General features: G+C 52.2%; 1 protein-coding gene across 1 annotated transcript in view; it reads right to left on the bottom strand.

The window, feature by feature from the left end:
- The window catches only part of RAP1GAP2 (RAP1 GTPase activating protein 2), a 188,516-nt gene extending 184,546 nt beyond the window's left edge, over window positions 1–3,970 (bottom strand). The window contains exon 1 of the mRNA XM_040455543.1: window positions 3,863–3,970. Coding sequence (XP_040311477.1) covers window positions 3,863–3,885 — 23 coding nt within the window. The 5' untranslated portion in view covers window positions 3,886–3,970. The remainder of the gene's footprint in view (window positions 1–3,862) is intronic.
- Window positions 3,971–22,928: the final 18,958 nt, after the last annotated feature.

Genomic DNA, 22,928 nt, shown 5'->3' with positions numbered 1-22,928 from the left:
AAGCTCGTATGGTGTCCGTCCAGCCCACAAACCACCTTTCTTCATGGGAACTAACCCCTCCCACATAGAGAGGTGACCACAGCAGCCATATTTTATCATAAAACTTCATGTCTCCAGCTAAACTGATTGGACCAGGGGTACACAACTGACCCAAGGTGGGCCAGTAAGATTCTCTCTCTTTTTCAACAGTTTTATTGAGATGTAATTTACACATGATACAATTCATCATTTTAAAGCACACGATGCAATGGCTTTAGTATATTCGCAAGGTTGTGCCACCATCACCACTATCTGGTCCTCGGACATTTACATCACCCCACAAAGACACCTGCATCCTTTAGCACTCACTCCCCCTAACAACCTCCCCAGCCCTAGGAAACCACGAATCTATTTTCTGTCTCTGTGGATTTGCTTACTCTAGACTTCTCATATAAATGGAATCACACAATATGTGGTTGTGACTTTCACTTAGCATAATGTTTCCAAAGTTCATCTATGTTGTAACATGTGTCAGTACTTGGTTTCTTTTGATGGCCAAATGGTATGCCATTGTATCGATGTGTCACGTTTTGTTTACCCATCCATCTGTTGATAAACATTTGGGTTGTCTCCACTTTGGGCTATTATTAATCATGCCGCTATGAACATTCGTGTTACAAGTTTCTACATGAACAACATGTATTTTCATTTCTCTTGGGTATGTACTTAAGAGAGGAATTGCTGGTCATATGGTAACTCTGTGTTTAACCTTTTGAGAAACTGCCAGATTGTTTTCCAAAGCAGCTGCACCATTTTACATTCCCAGCAGCCAGCGGTGAACAAGGGTTCCAGTTTCTCCCCATCCACACCAATACCTGCCATTATCTTCTTTCTGATTATAGTCATTCTAATGGGTGTGAGGTAGTATCTCACTGTGGCTTTCGTGTATATTTCCCTGATGGCTAATGATGCTGAACATCTTTTCACGTGCTTATTGTCCATTTATGTATCCTCTTTGGAGAAATGTCTATTCAGATCCTTTGCACATTTTCTAATTGTGTTGTCTTTGTATTGTTGAGAGCTCTTTGTGTATTTTAGATAAAAGTCCCTTATCAGATATGATTTGCAAATATTTTCTCCCACTCTGTGGATTGACAGTTCACTTTCTTGATGGTGTCCTTTGTAACACAGAAGTTTTTGATTTGGATGAAGTTCAATTTATCAATTTGTTGTTGTTGCTTATGCTTTTGGTGTCATATCTAAGAAACCACTGCCTTATTCGAAGTCACAAAGATTTACTCCTATGTTTTCTTCTAAGAGTTTTATAGGTTTAGCTCTTACATTTAGGTCTTTGATCCATTTGAAGTTAATTTTTACATATGGTGTGAGAGAGGGGTTCCATTCCATTCTTTTGGATGTAGATATAGCTGTACCAGCACCATTTGTTGAAAGACTATTTTTCTCTATTGAATTGTCTTGGCACACTTGTTGAAAAATCAACTGACCACAAAAGTGAGGGATTTAAAAAAAAAGTGAGGGATTTATTTCTGGACTCTGAATTCTGTTTCATTGATCTATATGGCTATCCTTACACCAGTACCAAATGGTCTTGATTACTGTAGCCTTGTAGTAAATTTCAAAATCAGGAAGTATAGTCCTCGAAATTTGTTCTTCTTTTTCAAGACTACCCATAAGTTTAGGGGTGCCTGGGTGGCTCAGCCAGTTCAGCGTCTGCCTCTTGATCTCAGTTCAGGTCAAGGTCTCACATTTCTTGGGATCAAGCCCCACGTCAGGCTCTGTGCTGACAACACGGAGCTTGCTTGGGATTCTCTCTCCCTCCCTCTCTCTCTCTCTCTCTCTCTCTCTCTCTGCGCCTCCCCCGCTCGTACGCTTTCCCCCCGACTTTTTCTCTCTCTCAAAATAAGTAAATAATCTTTAAAAAAAAGAAAGAAAAGACAACCCTTAAATTTCTGTATGAATTTTAGGATCAGTTTAGCAGTTACTGCAAGGAAGCCAGCAGGAATCTTGTTGGGGAGACTCTCCAGTTCCAGCTCAACCCCTCCTGAACTCTAGCTCCACTTTCTCCCCTGGGTTCCCTGAGACACCCTGGGATCTTTTCTGTATTCTCTTCTGCTTAACCATATTACACTGAGTTTTTCTTTCTTGCAATCAGAAGAATATTAACCAAGTACCAGTAAGAACACAGTGCTACACACCATCCCAAACAGCCATCTCAGCACTACCTCCCCAGGACCAAAGCCCTCAAACTGCCCCCCAGATACTCAATCCCAACACTGGCCAGTGCCCCCAACCCTTCACTACACCTTGAAACTAGTTCCCTTCCAGGTTAGACACATCATCTTTACCCGTTAAACAGCCTCTCAATAAATGCCTGTGAAATTGAACTAAACATCCCAAAACAACACCAAAAGAAACATTCCCACCACTCCACCCCCGCTTAGTAACCCTGCTTCGTGCCTAATTCTCATTCAATACGCAGATAAGAAGCTCTCGGAAAATTAGACTTCAGACAAAGGATGCAAAAACTGAAGTCTGGAGAAGTTAAATGCCTTGCCCATGAGTGACGATTTGCCCTGAACACTGAGCCACACTGATGCACACCCCACGCCAACCGGCAGAGGCCCGGGTGCACCTATTGTCCCGCCCCATCTTTAAGAGCCGCTAGAGAAGCTGCCTCCTCCTGGCAGTCTTCCAAGACTACTCCCACGGCAGAAAGCTCTCCGAAGGCAGGGACTGTCTGCCACTCATCCCGGCCCTGCTAACTGCTTACCCTCACCGTTCTGAGCAAAACAGACCAAAGTGGGAAGCTTCTTATTCTCACCCCTATCTGCCGACGCTCAAGACCGGCTGTGCTTTGCCCGGGGACCTGTACCCAGGGCATACACAGCCAGTGCTAGCAACTAGATGGCATGGCAGAGGGAGGCCGGCCTGGAAAACCTTTCAGCTGAGATGGGGTGTCACAGGCAGGAGGAGCTGCCTCTGAAGGAGGACACTCATTGGAGGAATTTCTCATGCACCAGCAAACTCACATATGGCAGGATAATATTTTGGGCTAGTGACCAATGCTATTTTTTCCTCCTAGAATTTCCCTCCTTTTCAATTCACTCAATTGGAGCAGGTGGTTGGTCAGTACTCATTGCCCAGGGAGGGATGAAGATGGAATGACTTTTTCAAAGTCTGAAGCGGGGAGGGGAATCAGGATGCAAACACAATGGCTGGGGAGAAATACACATGGAAAAGGAGCAACGACGGTGAGGGAGGAGCAGGTGGAGGTTCTGGGAGAGAGGTGTGTCTGCGCAGGGCTTCCCAGACAGACGGGCAGACATATGGCAAACCGCGGCAGACAACTCCCAGCCCCCGAATCTGGTGTTGAAGCCTCAGAGAGCCGCAGGGCTGGGCTCATCAGGATGACATTTGTCTGGTAACAGATGACTCAGTGGCCAACTGACCACATGCACACTGGGGTGTTTCATGAGGCTTTAGAACTACGTGGCACAATTTTCCAGGTAGGTAGGAATGTCAGAAAGACTGATGGATCGGGGACTTCACATAATAATCAAGGGGACAGGAAACAAAATTATCTTTCTCACGTCCAAGTTATGGCCTAAAAGACACCACTGTATGCATTACCATCAACCTGGCACCTGCTGCTTCCATCCCAGCATGCTTTTCTCCAGACACCCCAGGAATCAAGAGCCCTGTCCAACCTCTCCAGTCCAAAGCCCGTAAGACTGAGACGGAGAATCTGACAAATGCTACAGCCCCACTCTGGTTCCCCACAACGCAGGGGAAACGAGGGGCCCACAGGAGCTCTGGCCTGCCATCATCTCTGATCGCTACATAACAGGAAGTGGCTACTTACTTGACCTTCAGGCTCGCCAGCATGGTCTTGTCGATCCTGCCAAGAGAAAAGCAAGGGCTTTGGTCAGTGCCGAGGCTGAAGGCTGCCAACTAGCATCTGAAGGGCAGGTGCCTTAGCCAGTCTAGACCACCAGACCGGCAGGGCCCTGGAGGGGACAGCCGCTCCAGCCGGAGGCTCTCCTCCAGCCCAGGAAGAGAGGACTGTGAGCTCTGGGAGGGCTGGAGCCACATATAACCCTACAAGGCAGGTACTGTTATTCTTCCCATTTTAGAAATGAGGAAACAGAGGCTCGGGAGGATAACATCACTGGCCCAGTCTGAATCCAGGTTCCGACTCCAAACCCAGAGATCCCTTTGTATATAGCATCTCCCTTCATTGGCCCCACTCCACAAGAGGCATTTGCAAGCCAGCTGCATCAGTCACCGCAGCTGGACCTTCAACACATCGACCTTTCCCAGGCTTCTGCTTTGGAAAGATACCAGCACCCCAGCACCCCAGCAACAAGGACCCTCCTGTTCTAGGAGCTGCCAGTCCATGCAAGGAGGCAGACCCCACTCCTGAGACAGAACCCAAGAGCAGGCTCCAGGGTGCATGGACAAGTGGGAATTGTCAGGCACGGAGCTCAGAGCAGGGAAGATCACACGCACAGCAGGCTGTCCTGGCAGCCAGCTCCTCCACCCCAGGCTGCGCCCACCCTTGCTGGAAGACAAGGCAGTGCTGCTAAGCTTCTATTTTTACCCCGTGCATATGCCAGCCCTCGTGGCTGGTAAAAGAAGCCCCTTCCTCTCTCCAGACAGAAAGGTGGGCGAGATTCCCACTGTCAGCATCTCCTCTTGTTTAGGGGTCACGACCACCGGTGTCACCACCACCACCCCCATGTCATCAACACCACCACTGTCACCATCACCATCGGTGTCGCCACACCCCCATGTCAGCATCACCACCAGTGTCACCATCACTGTAAAGGTCACCATTACCCTCAGTGTCACCACCATCCCCTGTGTCACCATCACCATCAGTGCCACCCAAATCACTACCACGTCCAGGATGCTCGAAACCCTGGAAAGATCTTTCAGCCGCCCTATCCTGTATGTTCAGCTTTGCCACAAGCTTCCTTGCACACGACTCCCAGGGCAGCACGGGGATGGGAGCAGTGTCGGGGGCCACACAGGGAGGACACGGAGCTGTCATAAGTCAGCACCAAGCCCCTGAGCTGGGAGGTGGGATCCTTTCACTCTGAGTAAACTCCCAGCACCTTTGGATCTCAGTTTCCAGCAGCAAAACAAGCCACACCCCAAAGCTCCTGGCCCAGGTCCCTCCCAGCTTTCCCTTCCATGGAGCCTCCACAACTGGTCCTGAAGGGTCTCATGGGGCCCCCAAACCCTCTAGCATGCAGACTTGCCTCCTCTCCCATTCAGCCCACCAGAGCGGGGAGGGTGAATCCAGGAGGCAGAGCCTCCCATTCTGCTGTAATATTTGTAACCCAGAGCTACGGAGCTACCTAACTATGACCCCAACAGCAAGCCTTTACATTTTATATTTTCTCAAGGAATCCTTTTTAGTTCTTACGACATCCTGTGCATAAGGTGGAAATCCCCCACTTACACATGGGGAAACTGAGACCCAGAGAGGGGAAGTGTCCCGTCTGAGTTCCTCAACAGGCCAAGGTGGAGCCAGCAGTAGAACCCAGACTTCTGGTGTGGCGCCCTCTCAACCCAACCAGCACAGCACCCAGTGGGTCACAGCAACCCCTGGCCCAGCACCCACATCCACACCTACCCGGCAATCTATCCACAGGGTTCCCACGCTAGGGTGTGGCCCTGGGAGGGCAGGGCCTGTGGCCTTTGCAGGGCCAAGACAGGAGATAGGGCAGTAGCCGTGAAACCGAGGTTTTCTCTTTCAGAAAGCCAAACTCCCAAGGTTCTCCCTGGCGCCTTCTCCCTCCTCCCCACCCCCATTCTCTCTCTTCACCTTGTCTGCCGCTGATGCCACTGGCTATCCACCCTGGCATCCAAAGGAGCTTCCAAAATACCGGCCCCTGAGATTCTGTTCGCGGTGTGGAGTGGACCAGGGCTCCAGGAATCTGCACTTTAGTCTCCAAGCCTCCCAGCTGGCAGCCATCTCCAGATGACGGCTGCTCTAACCCTCCAAGCCCACCAGGAAGCCCTGCACCCCCTCAGACTCAATGAGCCCCTACCCAATGCCTGTCGTGGGCAAGAAACACTTCACTTAGTCGTTCCATAAGCGTGTACTGAGCACGTACAACGTGCCACACACAGTTCCTCGTTCTGCTCCACACCTTCCAGAGGAGGGTGGGTCTCAGAGGTACCCTCTCATGGCCTGGGCCCTGTCCTGTAGCGATCCCAGCCAGCCTGACTGGGAAGCACACTAGGTGATTTGGACCCAGACCTCACCCTCGGGACAGGAACCCCTTGGCCCCGCCATCAGGGAGGGCCTGTGAGCAGGCACTAGGCCACACTGTGCCACCTGTAGCATCATGTCATCCTCGCTGTCCCTAACTGCCAAACATGGAGCACCCACAACCCCTCCTGCCAGAGGGTGGATGGCAAAGAGCCTCCAAAGAGGAGGAAAAGGGAAGTCAAAAGCCGCACACACACAGAAGCGTAAACAGCCAGAGAAGCAGAACCCACCTCCTCCCGGACCCTGGGCCCCCTCCCTCTGTCCCTCGCCTCTGTGTCCCCCCAATTAGCCCGCCAGCCTCCACACCAGGGCACCCCTGGCCACCCTCCCTGCAGCAGCAGGAATCTTTGACAAGGCCCCAGGTCCACAAGCTGAAAGGAAACCGATAATGAAAACCACTTGACCCCATTCCCCAGCTGAGGAGAAGCTGCCAGCAGCTGGTAACCATAGACAAGTCTTTGACCTTGGTCTCCCCGTTTTCTGGCCCCCTAGGGAGGAAAGAGCTTCTCCCTTGTCCCAGACAGAAGCTTAGTGGCAAAAGGTGGCCCAGAGGTCCAGGGGAGAAGCGCGAACCCAGCTGCTCCGGCTGGGACAGAGCCGGGATTGGCTGGCCGGGCGGGGGGCGGGACCTGTGCAGATGGGTGTGCCCTGCCTTCTCCACCTTTGCCACGGAGAGGACTGAGCCCAGAGGTCCCCTGTGCAGGAGACGCCCCATCACAACATCACGTACAAAGCGGACACAGGAGGAGTGTGTGGCACACCTGCCCAGACAAGGGCACTCAAAGCGAGAGAAGCCCAGACGTGCACACACACCTGCTCAGAAGCGCCGAGTGCACACGTGGTCACACACACAGCACACCCACCCAGCCAGGCACACACTTCATACCTGGCTGTACAGACTGGGAGCTGCAGACATGCCACACACACATGGGAACAGGCACAGACACAACATTCAGCCACAGCCACGCAGCCTCGTTCACACTGGCTCCGGCTCCAACCCTCCGGACTCCCTAGATCCTACTCCAGGGTGAGTGAGGGAAAGCTTAATGTCTGATACCCCGGCCACCTCCATCCGGCCACGGCATCTGCAATGCACCCTCCTACCCACCCGGATCTCAGGCACAACCTGAGCCCTCTGCTCACACAGGCAGCCCCAGCAGATGCAAGATGTCGCGGCTAGGTTCGCTCCCATCCCTTCAACCGCCGTCCCATCTGTCACCCACCATCCAAAGCCCCCAAAGGAGACACTGCGCTTCCTGCGAAACATGGCTGTGGCCGTGGGGCCCCGGAACCCAGCGACGTCCTCAGGACTGTTGGCAAAAAGGTGACAGTGCAGTGGGGTCAGCAGGGCCACAGGCGTAGGGCGGGACACTGGGTGTGGCACCTCCCCCACTGCCTGCCCCCAACCCCAGCACTTCCTGTGGGCGAGGCCGCGGGGCTGGGAGGTGTGTCCTGCCCTCCAGGAGGCACCAAGGAGGCAGGGGAGGTCGCAGAGGGCAGCTTCCCCATGCCCAGAGGAACCCGCAGCTCCGGAAGGGGCTCGGCTGGCAGATTGCACCACAGCCCGAGTTGGCAGCTCGGTCCCACACAGCCCTGGCTTCTCAGAACCCAAAAGAGGCCGGAGGAGTCCCACAGACATACCTGTGAGGGAAAGAGCTCGCTGGAAGGCTGGGGAGCCCTTCAGATGGCTCCTCACACCCACTCCCTGCAGCTGCCCAGGATGGGACCTCTGCCTTCCTGCTCCACCATGGCTCAGCACACACCAGATAAATCAGCCCCACCCAGGTAAGGACACCCACACACTTGTGGACACGAGTACACGTGCACTGCCATGAGCACAGGGGCACACGCACGTGTGCACATATAGATGCACAGGACCCACAGGTGCACAGGCATGCTCACATAAGTGTCGTTACACACCCACACACACATGCGCACAGGTACCGCACATCCACATGCCGGTTCATATAGACTCAACAGAGACACCTGCACATACATCTCATATACACACAACTCCCCGTGACACAGGCTCACACGTGGACACAGACCCACGTGCACACACTCAGACTGCACACACGCCCTCAAGGTACGTTCACATGTACACACGCACAGTCACAGATCTGTGTTTCTCAGACGCCCTCAAGTGCCCAAGCAGAGGTCAGCAGTGGGAAGGTGGCACGTGTGTGCAAGTGTGTTTCTTTCTAGCGGGGAGAAAAAGCTAGCCCTCATCTCTGCATGCACCAATGCCGACCATGCCAGGTATACAGTAGGTGCTCACTAATGACAGCCCATGGAGGGGTGTGGCACATATGCTACCACAGACTAGGTCGGGGGGACACAGGTGGGGACCAGGCCCCTGCCCTGCTCCCCCAAGCAGTGGAGGAAGGGAAATAAAGCTACCGTGGCTGCTGCCACTGGCCTCTCTCACTGGCCCACCCTCCCCACAGTTTCCTGGTTGGGGTCCACTGCCACTCTGGGCACTGGATCTGTGTTGTGGGACCAGAGGGCCACCCCCAGGTCATGGACAAAGGGCACAGGCATTTCTATTTTCTTGACTCCGCGGAAGCAGGGAAGGCTACATGGGCGGCAGGCGGCACGCTGGATGGGCTGCAGGCTCAGTTCAGGTCTGGGAGTGGCAAGGGTGGGGTCCTTTCCTCTAAGGCAGCAGGCCTCTCGGCAGAAGCCTGGTGGTCCTCAGTTCAGGCCGAATACTCCGCCCCCACCTTCACCAGGAAAGGAAGGATGCTGTGGTTCACCCTCTGGGCTTGCGTCAGACCACTGGCTTCCCGCTGGATGTCCACTCCGTGCCCAGACCTCTCCCCACACTGCACCCACCCCACAGATGCTCAACAGGCACCATGGACACCTTGGGTCCTACTCGCCCTGCATCCACTTGGCCTCCCTCTGAGTAAAACAGTTCTGTGCTCCATCCACCCCCAGAGGGAGTACCTGGCCAGCCTGACCAACCAGGGCAGCCACAGTAACTAGCTCAGGAGTGGGGCAGGAGAAGTCAGTGGACCCAACAAGACTCACTCCCAGAGCACACCCCTTCTCCTGCCTGGGTTGCTAAACCACAGGATGGAAGCACCACACAGAGGAGGGCAGGGGCAAGAAGTGCCACCCAGTGAAGAGGTCAGGTCTTCAGGACATCATCAAATCTCCTGGTGGAGTGCCTGGGTGGCTCTGTCCATTCGGCATCTGACTCTCGGATTCGGCTCAGGTCATGATCTCCCAATTCGTGGGTTCAAGCCCTGGGTCAGGCTCTGCCCTGACAGCTCAGAGCCTGGAGCCTGTTACAGATTCTGCGTCTCCCTCTCTGTCTGCCCCTCCCCCACTCATGCTTGCTAGCTTGCACGCGCTCTCTCTCTCTCTCTCTCTCTCTCTCTCTCTTTAATATTTTTAAAAAATTTTTAAATAGAATTGAATTTCTCTCACTCTCCACTGAGGAAGTCCCAACTAAGAGGGAGAGCCTGATGTGTGTAAGAGTGAAGGTCAGAAACACCCGTGGCTGCTCAGCCTGCTGCCTCACCAACCCTGACTCCAGGCCAAGCAGACGGGCCTGGCCGTCATGCGGGTAACCAACAACACATTTCCTGTTGCAAATTACTTAGTTTTTCATCAATTAGAGGGAGTTCACAGTGAACCCATCATGGGAGCACGTGATTTAGTGTGTGAGACAATGAAGTGGGGTTATACCAATAAGCTGGGGCACTTCCGAGTACCCATCATCTAGTCTTATCTGTCCACACATGTGACCCTGTTTTCCTGTGGTCCATCATCGTATTCTAGGGGAAGAGGCCGCTGAGAGATGCTCTCATGCCGGTCCTCTCAATCTACAGAGATACCCAGGTGAACACCCAGGTAGAAGGCCACAACCCAGTAGGGATGCAGGCCCAGGTGCCAGCATCTGGAGGTCGGCAGGGCGCCCCGGGGAACAGGCAGGGAGGAGCATTTCAAGGTCCCAGCTGCTGCCACCTAGAGGCTGAAATCTCCCACCTGGAGTTCTGGTCTCTTGCATATTAACACAAAAGACAAGGAGTAATGCAACACTCAGATCCCTTGGCCAAGGAGCGGCAATAGCCTGGCTGCGTCAGCAGGAAGGGGCGCAGGACTCACAGCATCCCGGATGTCCCTGAAGCCACTAAGATCTGGGAACCTTGGAGAGTCCAGATGGACCCATGCCTTCCTCAATCCTCAGAGTGAGGGCCTGGAGGAAGAGAGGGAGGTTCCCAGATGGCTTATGTTTTACTCTCTGAGCTCTAGAGGGAGGTGAGAGGTATTCTAGAGCAAGCTTCCACTCTCTTTTCCTCAGCGCCAGTCTCCCAAGCTTTGGAGCCATGTGACTGCCAACACATAACCTAACCTCCGAGGCCTCAGTGTACTCCTCTATGATATGGTGGCTGCCACCAAGCTCACAAGATTATAAATAAATGTAAACACTTAGCACAGGGCTCCCACACCATTATGGGAGCTATTATAATTATTATCTATTACAATTCCGCCCCCTCCTCCGGTCCCGCTCAGCTTCCTGTCGCCCCTGCTCTGACCCCTCAGTTCCTCTTCCATGTGGGGGTGGGCAGCGAGGGGTCTGAATGCTCTCTGGGAAGGAATGTGAGTCAAGAGAAAAGAGAAGCACCCTGTGAGCCAGGCCCAGCCCTTCTACCCCCACCAAGCACAGCCCAGTTTCCTCCCTGACCTCCGCTGACTCAGATTACGGAGCAGTCAGAGTGGAGACAAGCTATGGGTACAGAGGAGCCAAGGGCAGCACCTGTATCTGTGAGCGTACTATGGGCCAGCGCCGACCTCACCGCTTAGCTCCTTTCGATCTCACGACCACCTCTGAGATGGTAACACCGCTATCCTCATTTTATAGAGGAGGACGCTGAGGCACAGAAAGGTGAAGGAACTTGACAAAATTTGCCCGGCACAATGGTGGCAGAGCTAGGTCTGATTCCAGAGACCAAGTTAACAGTCACTGTTCTATAAAATGGTCTGCATCGGGAAGTGCCAGTCCCCAGATCAAACTGCCCCTTTGGAACCCGCACAAATGCCCCATTCACACAGGGCCCATGTTACAGACAAGGGAACCTAAGCACGAAAGAAAAGTACAGCTCAACAGCTAAGAGAAGACAAGAATGAAGTTGGAAAGACGAGTGCCCAAGTCTTTCCAACACCAGGCTAGACCGGCTCCTTCTGTCCTGAGGTCGCTCCTCGCCCCGTCCACACAGCCAACTCTGGGTCACCAAATCACAAGGCCCTGGCTTCTGTGGGGGAGGTCTGTGGGTGTTCCTGGTCCAGCTGGGGAACAAGTCCCAGCCAGAGCCCCAAGCTCAGGACAGAGCTCCAGGGAACCCACCCAGCTCTCTGGGCTTTAGAGGAATGTAGAGTTGAGAAAGCCGGCTGGAGTGGGAGGAGGAGGAAGCCCAAGCCCCTGCCCCTCCACCCGATCTGCAGGCCCTCCGGGGCGGGAGGGAAGGGAGAGACCATGTGGTTTCCTCTGCTTGGACAGCTCTGTCCTCACAGCCGCTAGTGGGAGCTGAAAGAGGAGACAAGCTCCTTTCCCAGGCTTGGGGACGAGCAGTTACAGGAAGCTCCGGAAACAGATGCCCCTGGAGAAGCCGGCACTAGATCATTTGGCCTAGATCCGCCCCCGCTCCACACGCAGCATGAACTACCAGCACGACGGGGTGGGGCTCAGCTCTCCTCCCACCTCCACCACTAAACCACCTTGAGCAGGTCACAGGCTTTTTGGGGGGCTTCGGTGGAACTTTCCTCAAAGGGGAGGCAACATTCACCCCTGCTTCCTTCCTAAGCCAGGTGAGGATAAAGAACAGCAGCAGAGAAGGGCATTCTGGTCTCCAGAAAACAGGGTGCAATGGCATTCAGAGCCAGCAAACATGCATCAGTTAGGAATCCACACTTGGGGATCGAGACCAAATGACATCTAACATCTGCCCTTTGATTTACGGTGCACTGATCACTTCCCCGCGTGCGCTACCTCTAGGGCCAGACTGAATTTCCCATTGCATGAGTTCTGAAAAGCAAGATGATGACAAAAAAAATTGCAAGAGCAGTGCTAGTGAAAAGCAGACTCCAAGAGCATGACCCTGAGCCATGACCATTGTGGTTTATTCTGATCTGCTCAGTGCTGCCGGCCTACCAAGAGAACTGCAAGCAGAACCTGGCTGGACACTAAAAAGCTATCAAATGTATCACAGCTTAAAATGTCTTGGGGCTCCTGGGTGGCTCAGTCGGTTGGGCGTCCGACTTCAGCTCAGGTCATGATCTCGCGGTCTGTGGGTTCGAGCCCCACGTCGGGCTCTGTGCTGTCAGCTCGGAGCCTGCTTCGGATTCCGTGTCTCCTTCTCTGTCTGCCCCTCCCCCACTTGTGCTCTGTCTCTCTCTGTCTCTCAAAAATAAGTAAGTGTAAAAAAACAAAGTTTTTTTTTAAATCTCTTAAATAACGACAAGGTATCACTCTTGCCCATCAGATAGTAAAGGTTAAAAGAAACCCAAAAAATGGTATGTGGATATAAGGTAACAGGCACTCCCATCATTACTGTAGAGATTTGGCAGTATCTATTAAAATTTCAAGTGCACACACCCTTCGGGCCAACAATTTTGTCTTTAGAGACTTAGTCCACATATAAACTCACACCAGTTGACAAGATCCTTGCATACAGATGTTAGTTTTATCGCTGTCTGAAACAGCAAATACAAAACATGAATGACCGTCACCATAGTGGAGAAAAAGCATACAATGGGATACAATGGAGCCACTGAAAAGAAGGCAGAATTTATGTGTGTTACTATATAAAGATAACCTAGAAAAAGAGTTTAAGAAAAAAAAAAAAAAAAAGAACAGTTCATCTAACAGGATCTCATTAGTTTAAATAAATACGTAAATTCTTATGCATGCCTAGACAATTTCTGGAATGGAACATAAGCAATGGTCCAAGACTGTTTACCTCTGAGGAAGGGACCAGAACTAGAAATTTGGGGGAGGGGACTTTCACTCCCCCACTTTACATCCTGTGTGCTGCTTGATTTTTTTTAACCATTAACATGTTATAATTTAAAGAAAAAAATGTTAAATCTATGAATGGTTTGCTCTTAAAAATAAACGAACAGGGGCACCTGGGGGGCACAGTCGGTTGAGCGTCCGACTTCGGCTCAGGTCTTGATCTCATAGCTCGTGAGTTCGAACCCTGCATCAGGCTCTGTGCTGACAGCTCAGAGCCTGGAGCCTGCTTCAGATTCTGTGCCTCCCTCTCTCTCTGCCCCAACCCACTCGCATTCTGTCTCTGTCTCTCTCAAAAATAAATAAACACTAAAAAAAAAAGGTTTTTTTAATAAAAATTAAAAAATAAACAAACAAGAGCAGAAACGGTAGCAGCTACAAAGCCTCATTTCTTTAAAACCTTAAACTATCTGGGGCTCACACTGACACTGATCCAAGTCCTGGGACCATCTCTTCTACCCTGAAGGGAAGTAGGTCTTGCCCCAGAAAGGGCAGGCCAAGATCTCTCTCTCCCTGTCTGACTCCAGATGGTTCTTCCATCCATTCTGCTTTTAGGCAAAGAGTTTGTGCTTTAATCTTGAGAAACCTCAGAGGAGACCAACATACAACTTTGCCGGAGGAAATTTAACAACACAAATCAGAATCCTTACGTGCACGCCAAGGGGGCTTCCGAAGTACACATCAAGGCCTGTTTTTGGAACTGGGTGTTGGTTTTAGACGGGTGAGTCAAGTTTATGGACATTCACCCCTACACTTAAAATCTGTGCACTTCTCTACATGTACATTTTCCTTCAATACAGAGGTTTGTTTTTTTCATATGCGTGCTTTTTGACCTGGCAACCCTGTTCTCAATTCCACACCATCCCAAGAAGAAAAAAAATCAGAGCCATGCGACAAGTTGTACTTTCCAGAGTCTCCAGCTCATTGTTGCCATAACTACGGAACAATGGAAATGACCTAAATTACCAACAGGGTAGGTTCAAGAAAGATAGCATCTCCCAACAACAGAGTACGTTCCCGCCAATATAAAGTAGGTATAGAAGTACATGTAATGACAAGGGAAGACACTTACGGCATATTTCTGAATGGAATAAAATAGGCTAAATATTATGTTCAGGGCCATATTATTAAGGCGTGAGATTAAGGATCATGATTTTTTCTTCTTTTCTTCTTTTCTGTTTTCTGAAATAAGCAAGTCTTACTTCTATAATTAGAAAAGCACAATAAACACTACTTAAAATAATAACAAATAATAGGAAGCAAAAAGAGATAAAAAAGGGGACAGGCCCAGGGTTATATATTAGTGGTTTTCAAATGCACTGGGTGTGAGAGTTACCTGCGGTTTAAAAGAACATGGGTTCAAACCCCAGCCCTGCTGCTTACCAGCAGTGTGACCTTGGGCAAGTCCCTCAACTTCTCTGTGCCTCAGACCACACCCCTCATCTATAAAATGGGGATAATAATAGTATCTACCTCAGAGGACTGTTGGGAGGGGTAAATGAGCTAATATGCATGAAGCCTTCAGAGGAATGCCTGGCATAGACCTATAGGTGTGTTAGCCAATGCAACTGCTCAAATTCTGACTCCATTGTTCTGGGGAGGGGCCAGGGAACCTGCATGTTTAACAAACTCCCCTGATGACTCTGGCCCAGTGAGAAACACTGGTAGCAAATCCACTACAACACTCCCATTACCTTTGGTGTCCCTGGAGCTTCCTGTGGAAGTCTTGGGCACTAGGAGCTGTCTGAAGGAGATCTCGCTAAAGGAGATCACGGAGCCAGCTCTCTTAGCTCTCACTCCATCCAGCTGGGTCACTCCCGACCCTTCCCTACGGCAGAGCCTCTCCTGAATGGGCTGGAATGTGGGCATCAGCACCCTCTGCAGGCAACTTTGGGTACCACAAAGAAGAAAAGGGAGCGTGTTGGGGCGCCCGGGTGGCTCAGTCAGTTGTGTCCCAACTTTTGATTTCGGCTCTGGTCATGATCTCACGGTTTGTGAGTTCGAGCCCCACATCAGGCTCTGCGCTGACAGTGTGGGGCCTGCTTGGGATTCTCTCTCTTTCTCTCTCTCTGTCGCTCTCCTGCTCACATACACACTCTCTCTAAATAAATAAATAAAACTTTAAAAAAAGAAAAAGAAAAGAGAGCATCTTGCTTGTATTTCTAGCATGGTAGCCATACTTTCCCCTGGCATAAGGGATTGGGGGACACGTGTGGGGGACTTCTATGTGTTGCAGGAGATCAGCAACAACCGTGGGTTCCAGCCCTGGTTCTGACATCGAATAATAGCTATGGAGAAACCACTTTAACGCCCTCTGCATTTTTTTTCATCTGTAACAAATAACTGTACCCATTTCTCAAGAATCTCCCACGAACCAGTTTTGTCATACTTTTTACTTTATGTAATCCTGGCCTCAATCGTGTCCTCTATCCCGGTGCGGAAATGGAGTCACAGAGGGGTTAAGGAACTTGCCCAAGGCCACAGGGCTGGTAGGCGACAATGGCGGAATTCAAACCAGAGGCCCTGCTTTTAACAAGTCTGCCATTCCTGTAGAGAATGAGGGCAGCACTAGATGTGAGCTACCACCAGGCTGGGCCCCCACCAATGCCCAGCCAAGGAGCAGCCCCGAGCTGGGCCAGGATGAGCAAACGTTGGCAAGCTGGGCGAGAGAGTGGGCCTTCTGCCAGATGAACAGGGACTCAGGTGGAGGCAGGCTGGGAGGACAGAGAAGAGGCAAGGAGCTCCCTCAAACACTTTCTTGTTTAAAGCCCTGCAGCTCAAACACAACATGTCCGTGATTCATCTCTCGTGACTCCCCTGAATGAGGATGGGGGCCCTAGCAGGGTTCGCCCTCCCAGGCACAGAGAGATCCTGCTGGGGTCCCAGCCTTGTTACATCTCCATCAAAACTTGTCCCTTGCCCCTTTGAAGGGAGCAAGGCTAACTTACAATGACATAATAATGGAGACACTCCATCAAGGTCCCCTCTTCTCTCCCCATTACTAGCCCCACCTCAAAAGGGCTCTGAACAGTGAGGTGCCTCCCATATTCCACGCAAGTGGTGGGAAACTGGAGCTGGATCCTGTAGCTTGGTGAAAGCCTGCACCAACGCCTCACCTGAGGCCGGGAGATCTGTAGGTGGGACTACAGTCACTGCTAAAGAAACAACCCAGTGAAGTACATACGAACGTTGTCCCATTTGACAGATGGAAAATTCGGGGCACAGAGAGACTAAGTAATTTGCTCAAGGTCACGCTCCTAGGAAGGAGCTGTGGCAGATTTATTATACTTTCCAAAGACAGCCACACCATCCCATAATATATCCCGCGTTCCCACATGCGCTTGTTACCAGGTGACACAGACACCCCTCTACTGAGAGATGGAATCTCCGTGCCCTCCTGGACCTGTGTGGATCTGTGAGTCAGGCAGAAGCAATGCCGCATCGTTTCCAAGGCTGGATAAGAAAAGGTAAAACGGGTTCCTGGGTGGCTTAGTGGGTTAAGTGTCCGACTTTGGCTCAGGTCATGATCTCACGGTGAGATCAAGCCCCGAATCAGTCTCTGTGCTGACAGCTCAGAGCCTGAAGCCTGCTTCAGATTCTGTCTCCGTCTCTCTGCCCCTCCCCTGCTCATGCTCGCTCTCTCGCTCTCTCTCTCTCAAATATAAAAAATTTTTTTAAAAAAATTTTTTTAATTAAAAAGAAAAGGTAAACTAGCTTCTGCCGGCTCTCTCTTGGGGTCCTTGCCCCTTAACCCAACCACCATGCTGTAAGGAAACCCAAACTAGCACACAGGGAGATGGCCTGGGTCACAAGAAGACAGAGCAAAGGGAGAGGCCCCTGTGGTGACGGACTGAGTCCCCAAGCCAACAGCCAGCTTTAAATGCCAGACATGAACCACCGAGCCTTCAGACCATTCCATCCCCTAGTCTTTGAAACACCCCAGAGGATGACCGCAGAGCAGACAGAAGTATCCCTGCCAGGCCCCGCCCAAACTGCAAATTCCTGAGCAAAATAAATGTCACCACTGTTTTAAGCCATAAGCTTCTGGGCAGTTTATTACGCAGTAGAAATAACCGGAATAGCTGGTGATAGAGCCAGAACTGGAACCCAGTGAGCTGGCTCCAGAGCCTGTGCCCCTAGCCACTCTGCCATGGTCTCTGCTGTGTGAGAGACAGCAACAGAGGAGGGGTTTGGAGCTTGGGCCTTGAGTCACACATATCTTCATATATTCATTCATTCATTCATTCATTCATTCACTCGGTGCTTGTGTATTGCACCCTGGGATATTGTGATTCATAGGAAATACACATTTGGTCTTCGTCTACAGTTCCTGGCTCACAGCTCCCCAAACCCTTGTAGTTTCAGAAGTGCGGAGCCTGATAAAGGTGTCTTGTTATGTGAATGAGGTGGCTTTTAGAAGCACCTAGGGGTGGAAGCCGGTTGCCAAGAGAACCAATCACATGATTAGAAGGCCAGACCTCTCTCTCAGACCTCCAAAGAGGGAAGAGGGGCTGGGGTTGATTCAATCGCCGATGGCTAATGATTTAATCAATTGGGGCTATGTAATGAAGCCTCCATACAAACACACAGGACCGGGTTGGGAGTGCTTCCAGGCTGGTGGAAGAATGGGGACAGTGGCACCCTCTCCCCACAAACCTCTGCCCCACAAACCTCTTCCATCTGCCTGCTCCTGAGTTACATCCTTTCATGATAAACCAGCGATCTGGTAAGTAAAAGGTTTCTCTGAGTGCTGTGAGCCGCTCTAGCAAATTGCCCCAACGGGGGGGGGGGGGGGGGGAGGAGGAGGAGGAGGTCCTAGGAACCTCTGATTTACAGCCAGTCGGTCAGAAGCGCTGGTAACAACCTGGGCTTGGGACTAGTACCTTGTCCAACTGAATCCTCACCAGTGGAATCTGATATGATCTCCAGGTAAATCGCATCAGAATTGAGTTGAATTCTCAGACACCCTATTGGTGTCCAAAAATTGTTTGGTTACACGTGTGGGAAAAACCACGTCCCCCCTTAAAACACACACACACAATAGAACTGGTGTCAGAAAAGCAATTTACATCCATACTGTGTTCCAAGCTCTCTGCTAATGCTGAGGATATATCGGTGAACAAGACAGATCCCTGCCCTGGGGGCCTGGGAGGGAGGAGGTGAAAGATAAAAGAGGGATAACTTTACACAGGTATTTACAACAGGTTGATATGATCCAAAGGCAACCAGGTGGGTGGGGAGCCCTGTCTGCAGAGCGTGATCTGGGACAGCCTCCCTGCAGGGGAAACAGCAAGGATGTGAAAATCCAGCTTTGTGAAGAGTGAACAGAATGGCAGCAACTATCACGAACAGACCTGGGCTACATCCTGGCTCCACTACTTACTAGCTGTGTGATCTTGTGGAAGTGACCCAGCCTCTCTGAGCCTCCACTTCCTCATAAAATGGGGATGCTTCCAGAACCCACCTCACAGAATTGCTCTGAGGAGCCCATGAGCTAATACATGCACAGTGTGCAGTCCAGGGCCTGGCACAGGAGGAACTCCATATATACAAGTGACTGTGGTGACAGGAATTACTTGAGGCCAAGGTCCCCAAACGGAATGCCCAGAGCCCCCAGAGACCACTCAGCTCCCTGTTGGAAACTGCTAGCCACAGCTACTGGGGAAGAGAGCATGGACAGTGGGGGTTGGGGGCCCCTCCCATGGCTGCACTGATACCCAGGCCTCTGAGGGGGTAGTCAAGTGTAAGGGGTGCACACATACTTCCCTGAAGCACACTGACACATAGAGCCAAGCTTCTGCCCACCCCCTGTGGCCATTCCTGACTCATATCCTCAAACTAGGGCTTACCCACCTGCCACCCTGAGCTCAGAGTTCAAAGGATGGGGCCCTGGTTATCTCTCCCCAGGCCCTGCCCCAAAGGCAGTGGGCACCCACACAGCCAGTGGGGGAGAGGCAACCTCCTCAAAACAGAGGGAGGGAGGGACAGGAAGCCTGGAGAGAAGGCAGAACTGGGGAGGGCGGAAGACTCAGGGGCCCCAGGTAGGGCCAGGAAATCCCAGTGGGGTCAAGTATCACCTGCCATCAGACAGGCACACCCTTTAGGACTCTGGAAAGCACCTAGTGGGTGGCCAACACACATCCCCAGAGGAAAGAACACCAGCAAACAGCACACAACAATGCACACAGGACATACTCAGAGGACCCACACCCTCCACAGATGTGCACCCTCCACAGATGTGCACACACGTACAGGCACATCTCACTGTGCCTGGCGGCCTGTCACTCCCCTCCTGCTCTTGCTCACTATCAGTCATCTAGTCAGCAGGGTCCCCCAGGTGCCCATGCCTGCTGCCATCTGCTGGCCCAGACCTTTCAGGGCCCAGTCGGCACACACAGCATAATCCAGGAAGGAGGCTGCCAGCCCTGGATCTGACCTAGGGAAGGGGGTGGGAAACCACCTGGCCCTCAGAGCAAGCTGCAAGTCAAGACCTTATCATGGGCAGGGCCAGGGACTCAGCACAGCCTGGTTTCAGGCCAGGTCCCCCAAAAGCACAAGCCTTGCCTTGGTGTCCCATCTGCTTTGGGAGCCCCCATGGCTGCTTTACATCTTGAGCAGGTTGAACGGAGCCCTGAAGGGTTGTGGCAGGCAGAGCAAAAGAAAAAAAATAAAAATAAAAACTAAGTGCAGCACGGCAGGCTAAGACCAGACATGAAGCAGAACTTCCCACTGGAGAAGCACCAAAGCACTGAAACAGAGGTGTGGACCAGAAGAGTGTCATCTGACTCCATTTAGAATTCCTCTTTAAAAAGGGAGGAGATGGATAGACATCACTGTTTGTTTTTTTACTAAAATTATTAAAAACAAAAAGAGTCCCAAATTGCAGAGGTCAGAGGAATCTTGAAATGGTTGTAAATGAAGACAGTGGCTGCTGAACATCACCAGCCTAGGCTGGTGTGACCTTGCCTACAGGCAACAGACGGGCACAGTGACCTTTTATTGCCAGCCTGAGCTGGCTGTGCATGAGCAGGAGGCGGCTAGACAACTTCCCCACGGTGTGACCTCTCCTGAGGGGGTAGCACGTTGCTTGGAGATGGCAGAGGGTAGGGAGGCCAGGGCCACCATGGTACAGGCCTCGGCAGAGGCACATCCTCGACAGGACCAAGTGTTTGCAGTCAGCATCTCCCCTCCAAAGCAGGTGGTGGCCTGGGAGGGGCTGGTAGCCACTCCGGAGAAAGGGAGAACGAGGATCCGGAGTCTCGATGCTGTACTCTGATATACGAAGCCAGCCGGGCCTACGCCCTTGGACCCCCACCTCATCCTCAAACTCGGTCGTCCCCTTCTCTCACGCCACCCCATCACTCTCCCAGAGGCCCAGCCTGTCCCTGCCATCCCAGCCACCCAGGCTGCCCACCTTGCCCTACCTCGCCCGTGGTTCCTCCTCATTCTTGGCCACTCTCCCTTCCCTTCCTGCCCTCCGTTTTCTCTCGCCCTCCTCCACCTCCTGCGCTGAACTCCCTCCCCACCCACAGGGGCCCAGACCAATGCCCACAACCATCTGCCAACTCCAAATGCCAGCACCCGCCCTCCCGCCACTACTCTTTCAAGCACCGCTCCCCTCACCACCCACCCCCCGCCCCTCACTACCAGAGACAAGCAAGAGGAGCCGGCCCAGGGGCAAGGCACTGCTGGCTCAAATTCACAGAACGTGAACCAGAACGTTTCAGGGGATGTGGAAGACTGGGCCACAGCTCCAGGAGGAACTGACCAGCTCAAATGTCTGGCCCTGGAGCCTCAGATCCTATGGCCAAAGGTGAGGGGGGGCTGTCGTTAGAAGTCACTGAATCCTGCCTCCTCCTCCACTTGAGTGAACGAATATCCGAGCCACCCACAATGTGCTGTCTTCCCGATTATACAGAAATACAATGTTTAAGGGCGCATCAGCATGTTCAAAATTTTCATAAATGTCTCATTTAACATTTACAACCCCTGATACGGAAACTGAAGCTCTGAGAAGTTAGGTAATTTGCGCAAGGGCAGGCGGTGTGCTGGACGTATGCCACTTCAGCCCTCTCTGCCCCACTTCTTACTCCAGCCACGTCAGCAACGACCAGCTCCCCGCAGACTTTGAGCAGCGGCATTGGGTCCACCCGGCAAAACTTCACCTAGGGCGGCGTGGGGCCTTCTTTGAGGTGCAGTGTGGGGCGCCCACGAGAACCCACTGGGGCCTCACGCGTGGGCAGCCTGCAAGCAGGTGGGAGTTAATGTCCACCAAACCACTCTGTCCAGTGGGGAACAGAGCTGACGGATGAACGCTTCCCTATTTCTCTCCCCAGCAGGGCAGTTCTGAAACGCGTTCCCTAAGGCTCCTCAGGAGACTGCCCAGGGCAGAGTGGTGGTAATAAAAATAATGTATCCTTGTCTTTTTTTTTTTTTTTTTTTTTAAAGTAAGCACCATGCCCAACGTGGGTCTTGAATTCATGACTCCGGGATCAAGAGTTTCATGCTCCACTGAATCAGCCAGCCAGCCATCTTTCGTCTTTCCCCTTCATGCCCTTTGCCCCACCCTTGTTCCCCAAGACCACTTCTCAAATAAACCACCACACACAAGCCTTTCTCTCAGCCTCTGCTTTGGGGGAACACAGGTGGAGACAGAGAGTGGTGGTGCTGGGACTCAAACCCAGGTCTGAGTAACAACAGAGCCTTTATGCTTAACCAGATGCTGCCACCACCAGGGGGCCCGTCCACACCAGGGGGCCCTTTTCCTCAAGGCTGAAGTCATTTTGAACCACAGTGGCTCAGCCACACTTGATCCAGACAAGGTATGGGAAACAGGGAGCAGAGGGTATGAGGGCACCTGCAGCAGGTACGTCCTCTCTGGAACTGAAGCCACCTCTACCAAATTGCCTCAACACCCTGGGTTGAGCAGGAATCCCAGCCAGATGTGCCCTGGTCCTACCCACGTTTAGCGTCTGCCTCTACCCAGAAACTTCTGTGGCTCGTCAGCTCCAGTCCCCCATCCCAGCCCCCAAGCAGGTCCCCAAGCCCACCCCCACTGTTCAACATCTTGGAAAGGAGAGGGGACCTGACGTAGTTTCTTGAAATCTGAGCATCCAGATCTAGCAGACAGCCACCCTGCCCCACCCTGGACTCGGAAAACCCCATACACCTCCTTGGAGGTGAGGACAGAGCCTCCCCCAACTTCTACCCAAGTCACAAAGATATGATGGGACTTTCCTGGGGGAAATCACTCTTGGGACCTCACATGCCCTGAGTCACTCCCAGCCTCCCTACCCAACCCACCCCTACCCCCCTCCCCCCCCCACACACACACACAGCTGTTTGAGCTCTCCTTACCCTGCAGCAAAAACGGTGGGGGGGGGGAGGGGGTTCTTCCCTCTCCATGGGAAACTGAGGCCTGTCGAGCTTAAGGTACAGCCACAGGATCACAAATCATGAAAAGAACCCAAGAGCCCTGGCGCCCAGCCCAGGACAACCCTATTATTCCCTAAGGAGGCTGCTCTGAAGGGGGCCACTCAACAGAGGCAGATCCCAGGCATTCAGAGCCCAAACCCCACTTGCATGTAAATGCCCTTTGGTTTGTTAAGGGTGTGGAGGGAGCTG

This window comes from Herpailurus yagouaroundi, unplaced genomic scaffold (assembly GCF_014898765.1).
Source record: "Herpailurus yagouaroundi ecotype Mexico unplaced genomic scaffold, PumYag 215, whole genome shotgun sequence".
In the NCBI taxonomy this organism is placed as follows: Eukaryota; Metazoa; Chordata; class Mammalia; order Carnivora; family Felidae; genus Herpailurus; species Herpailurus yagouaroundi.
This window is presented reverse-complemented; position numbering and strand designations above follow the sequence as displayed.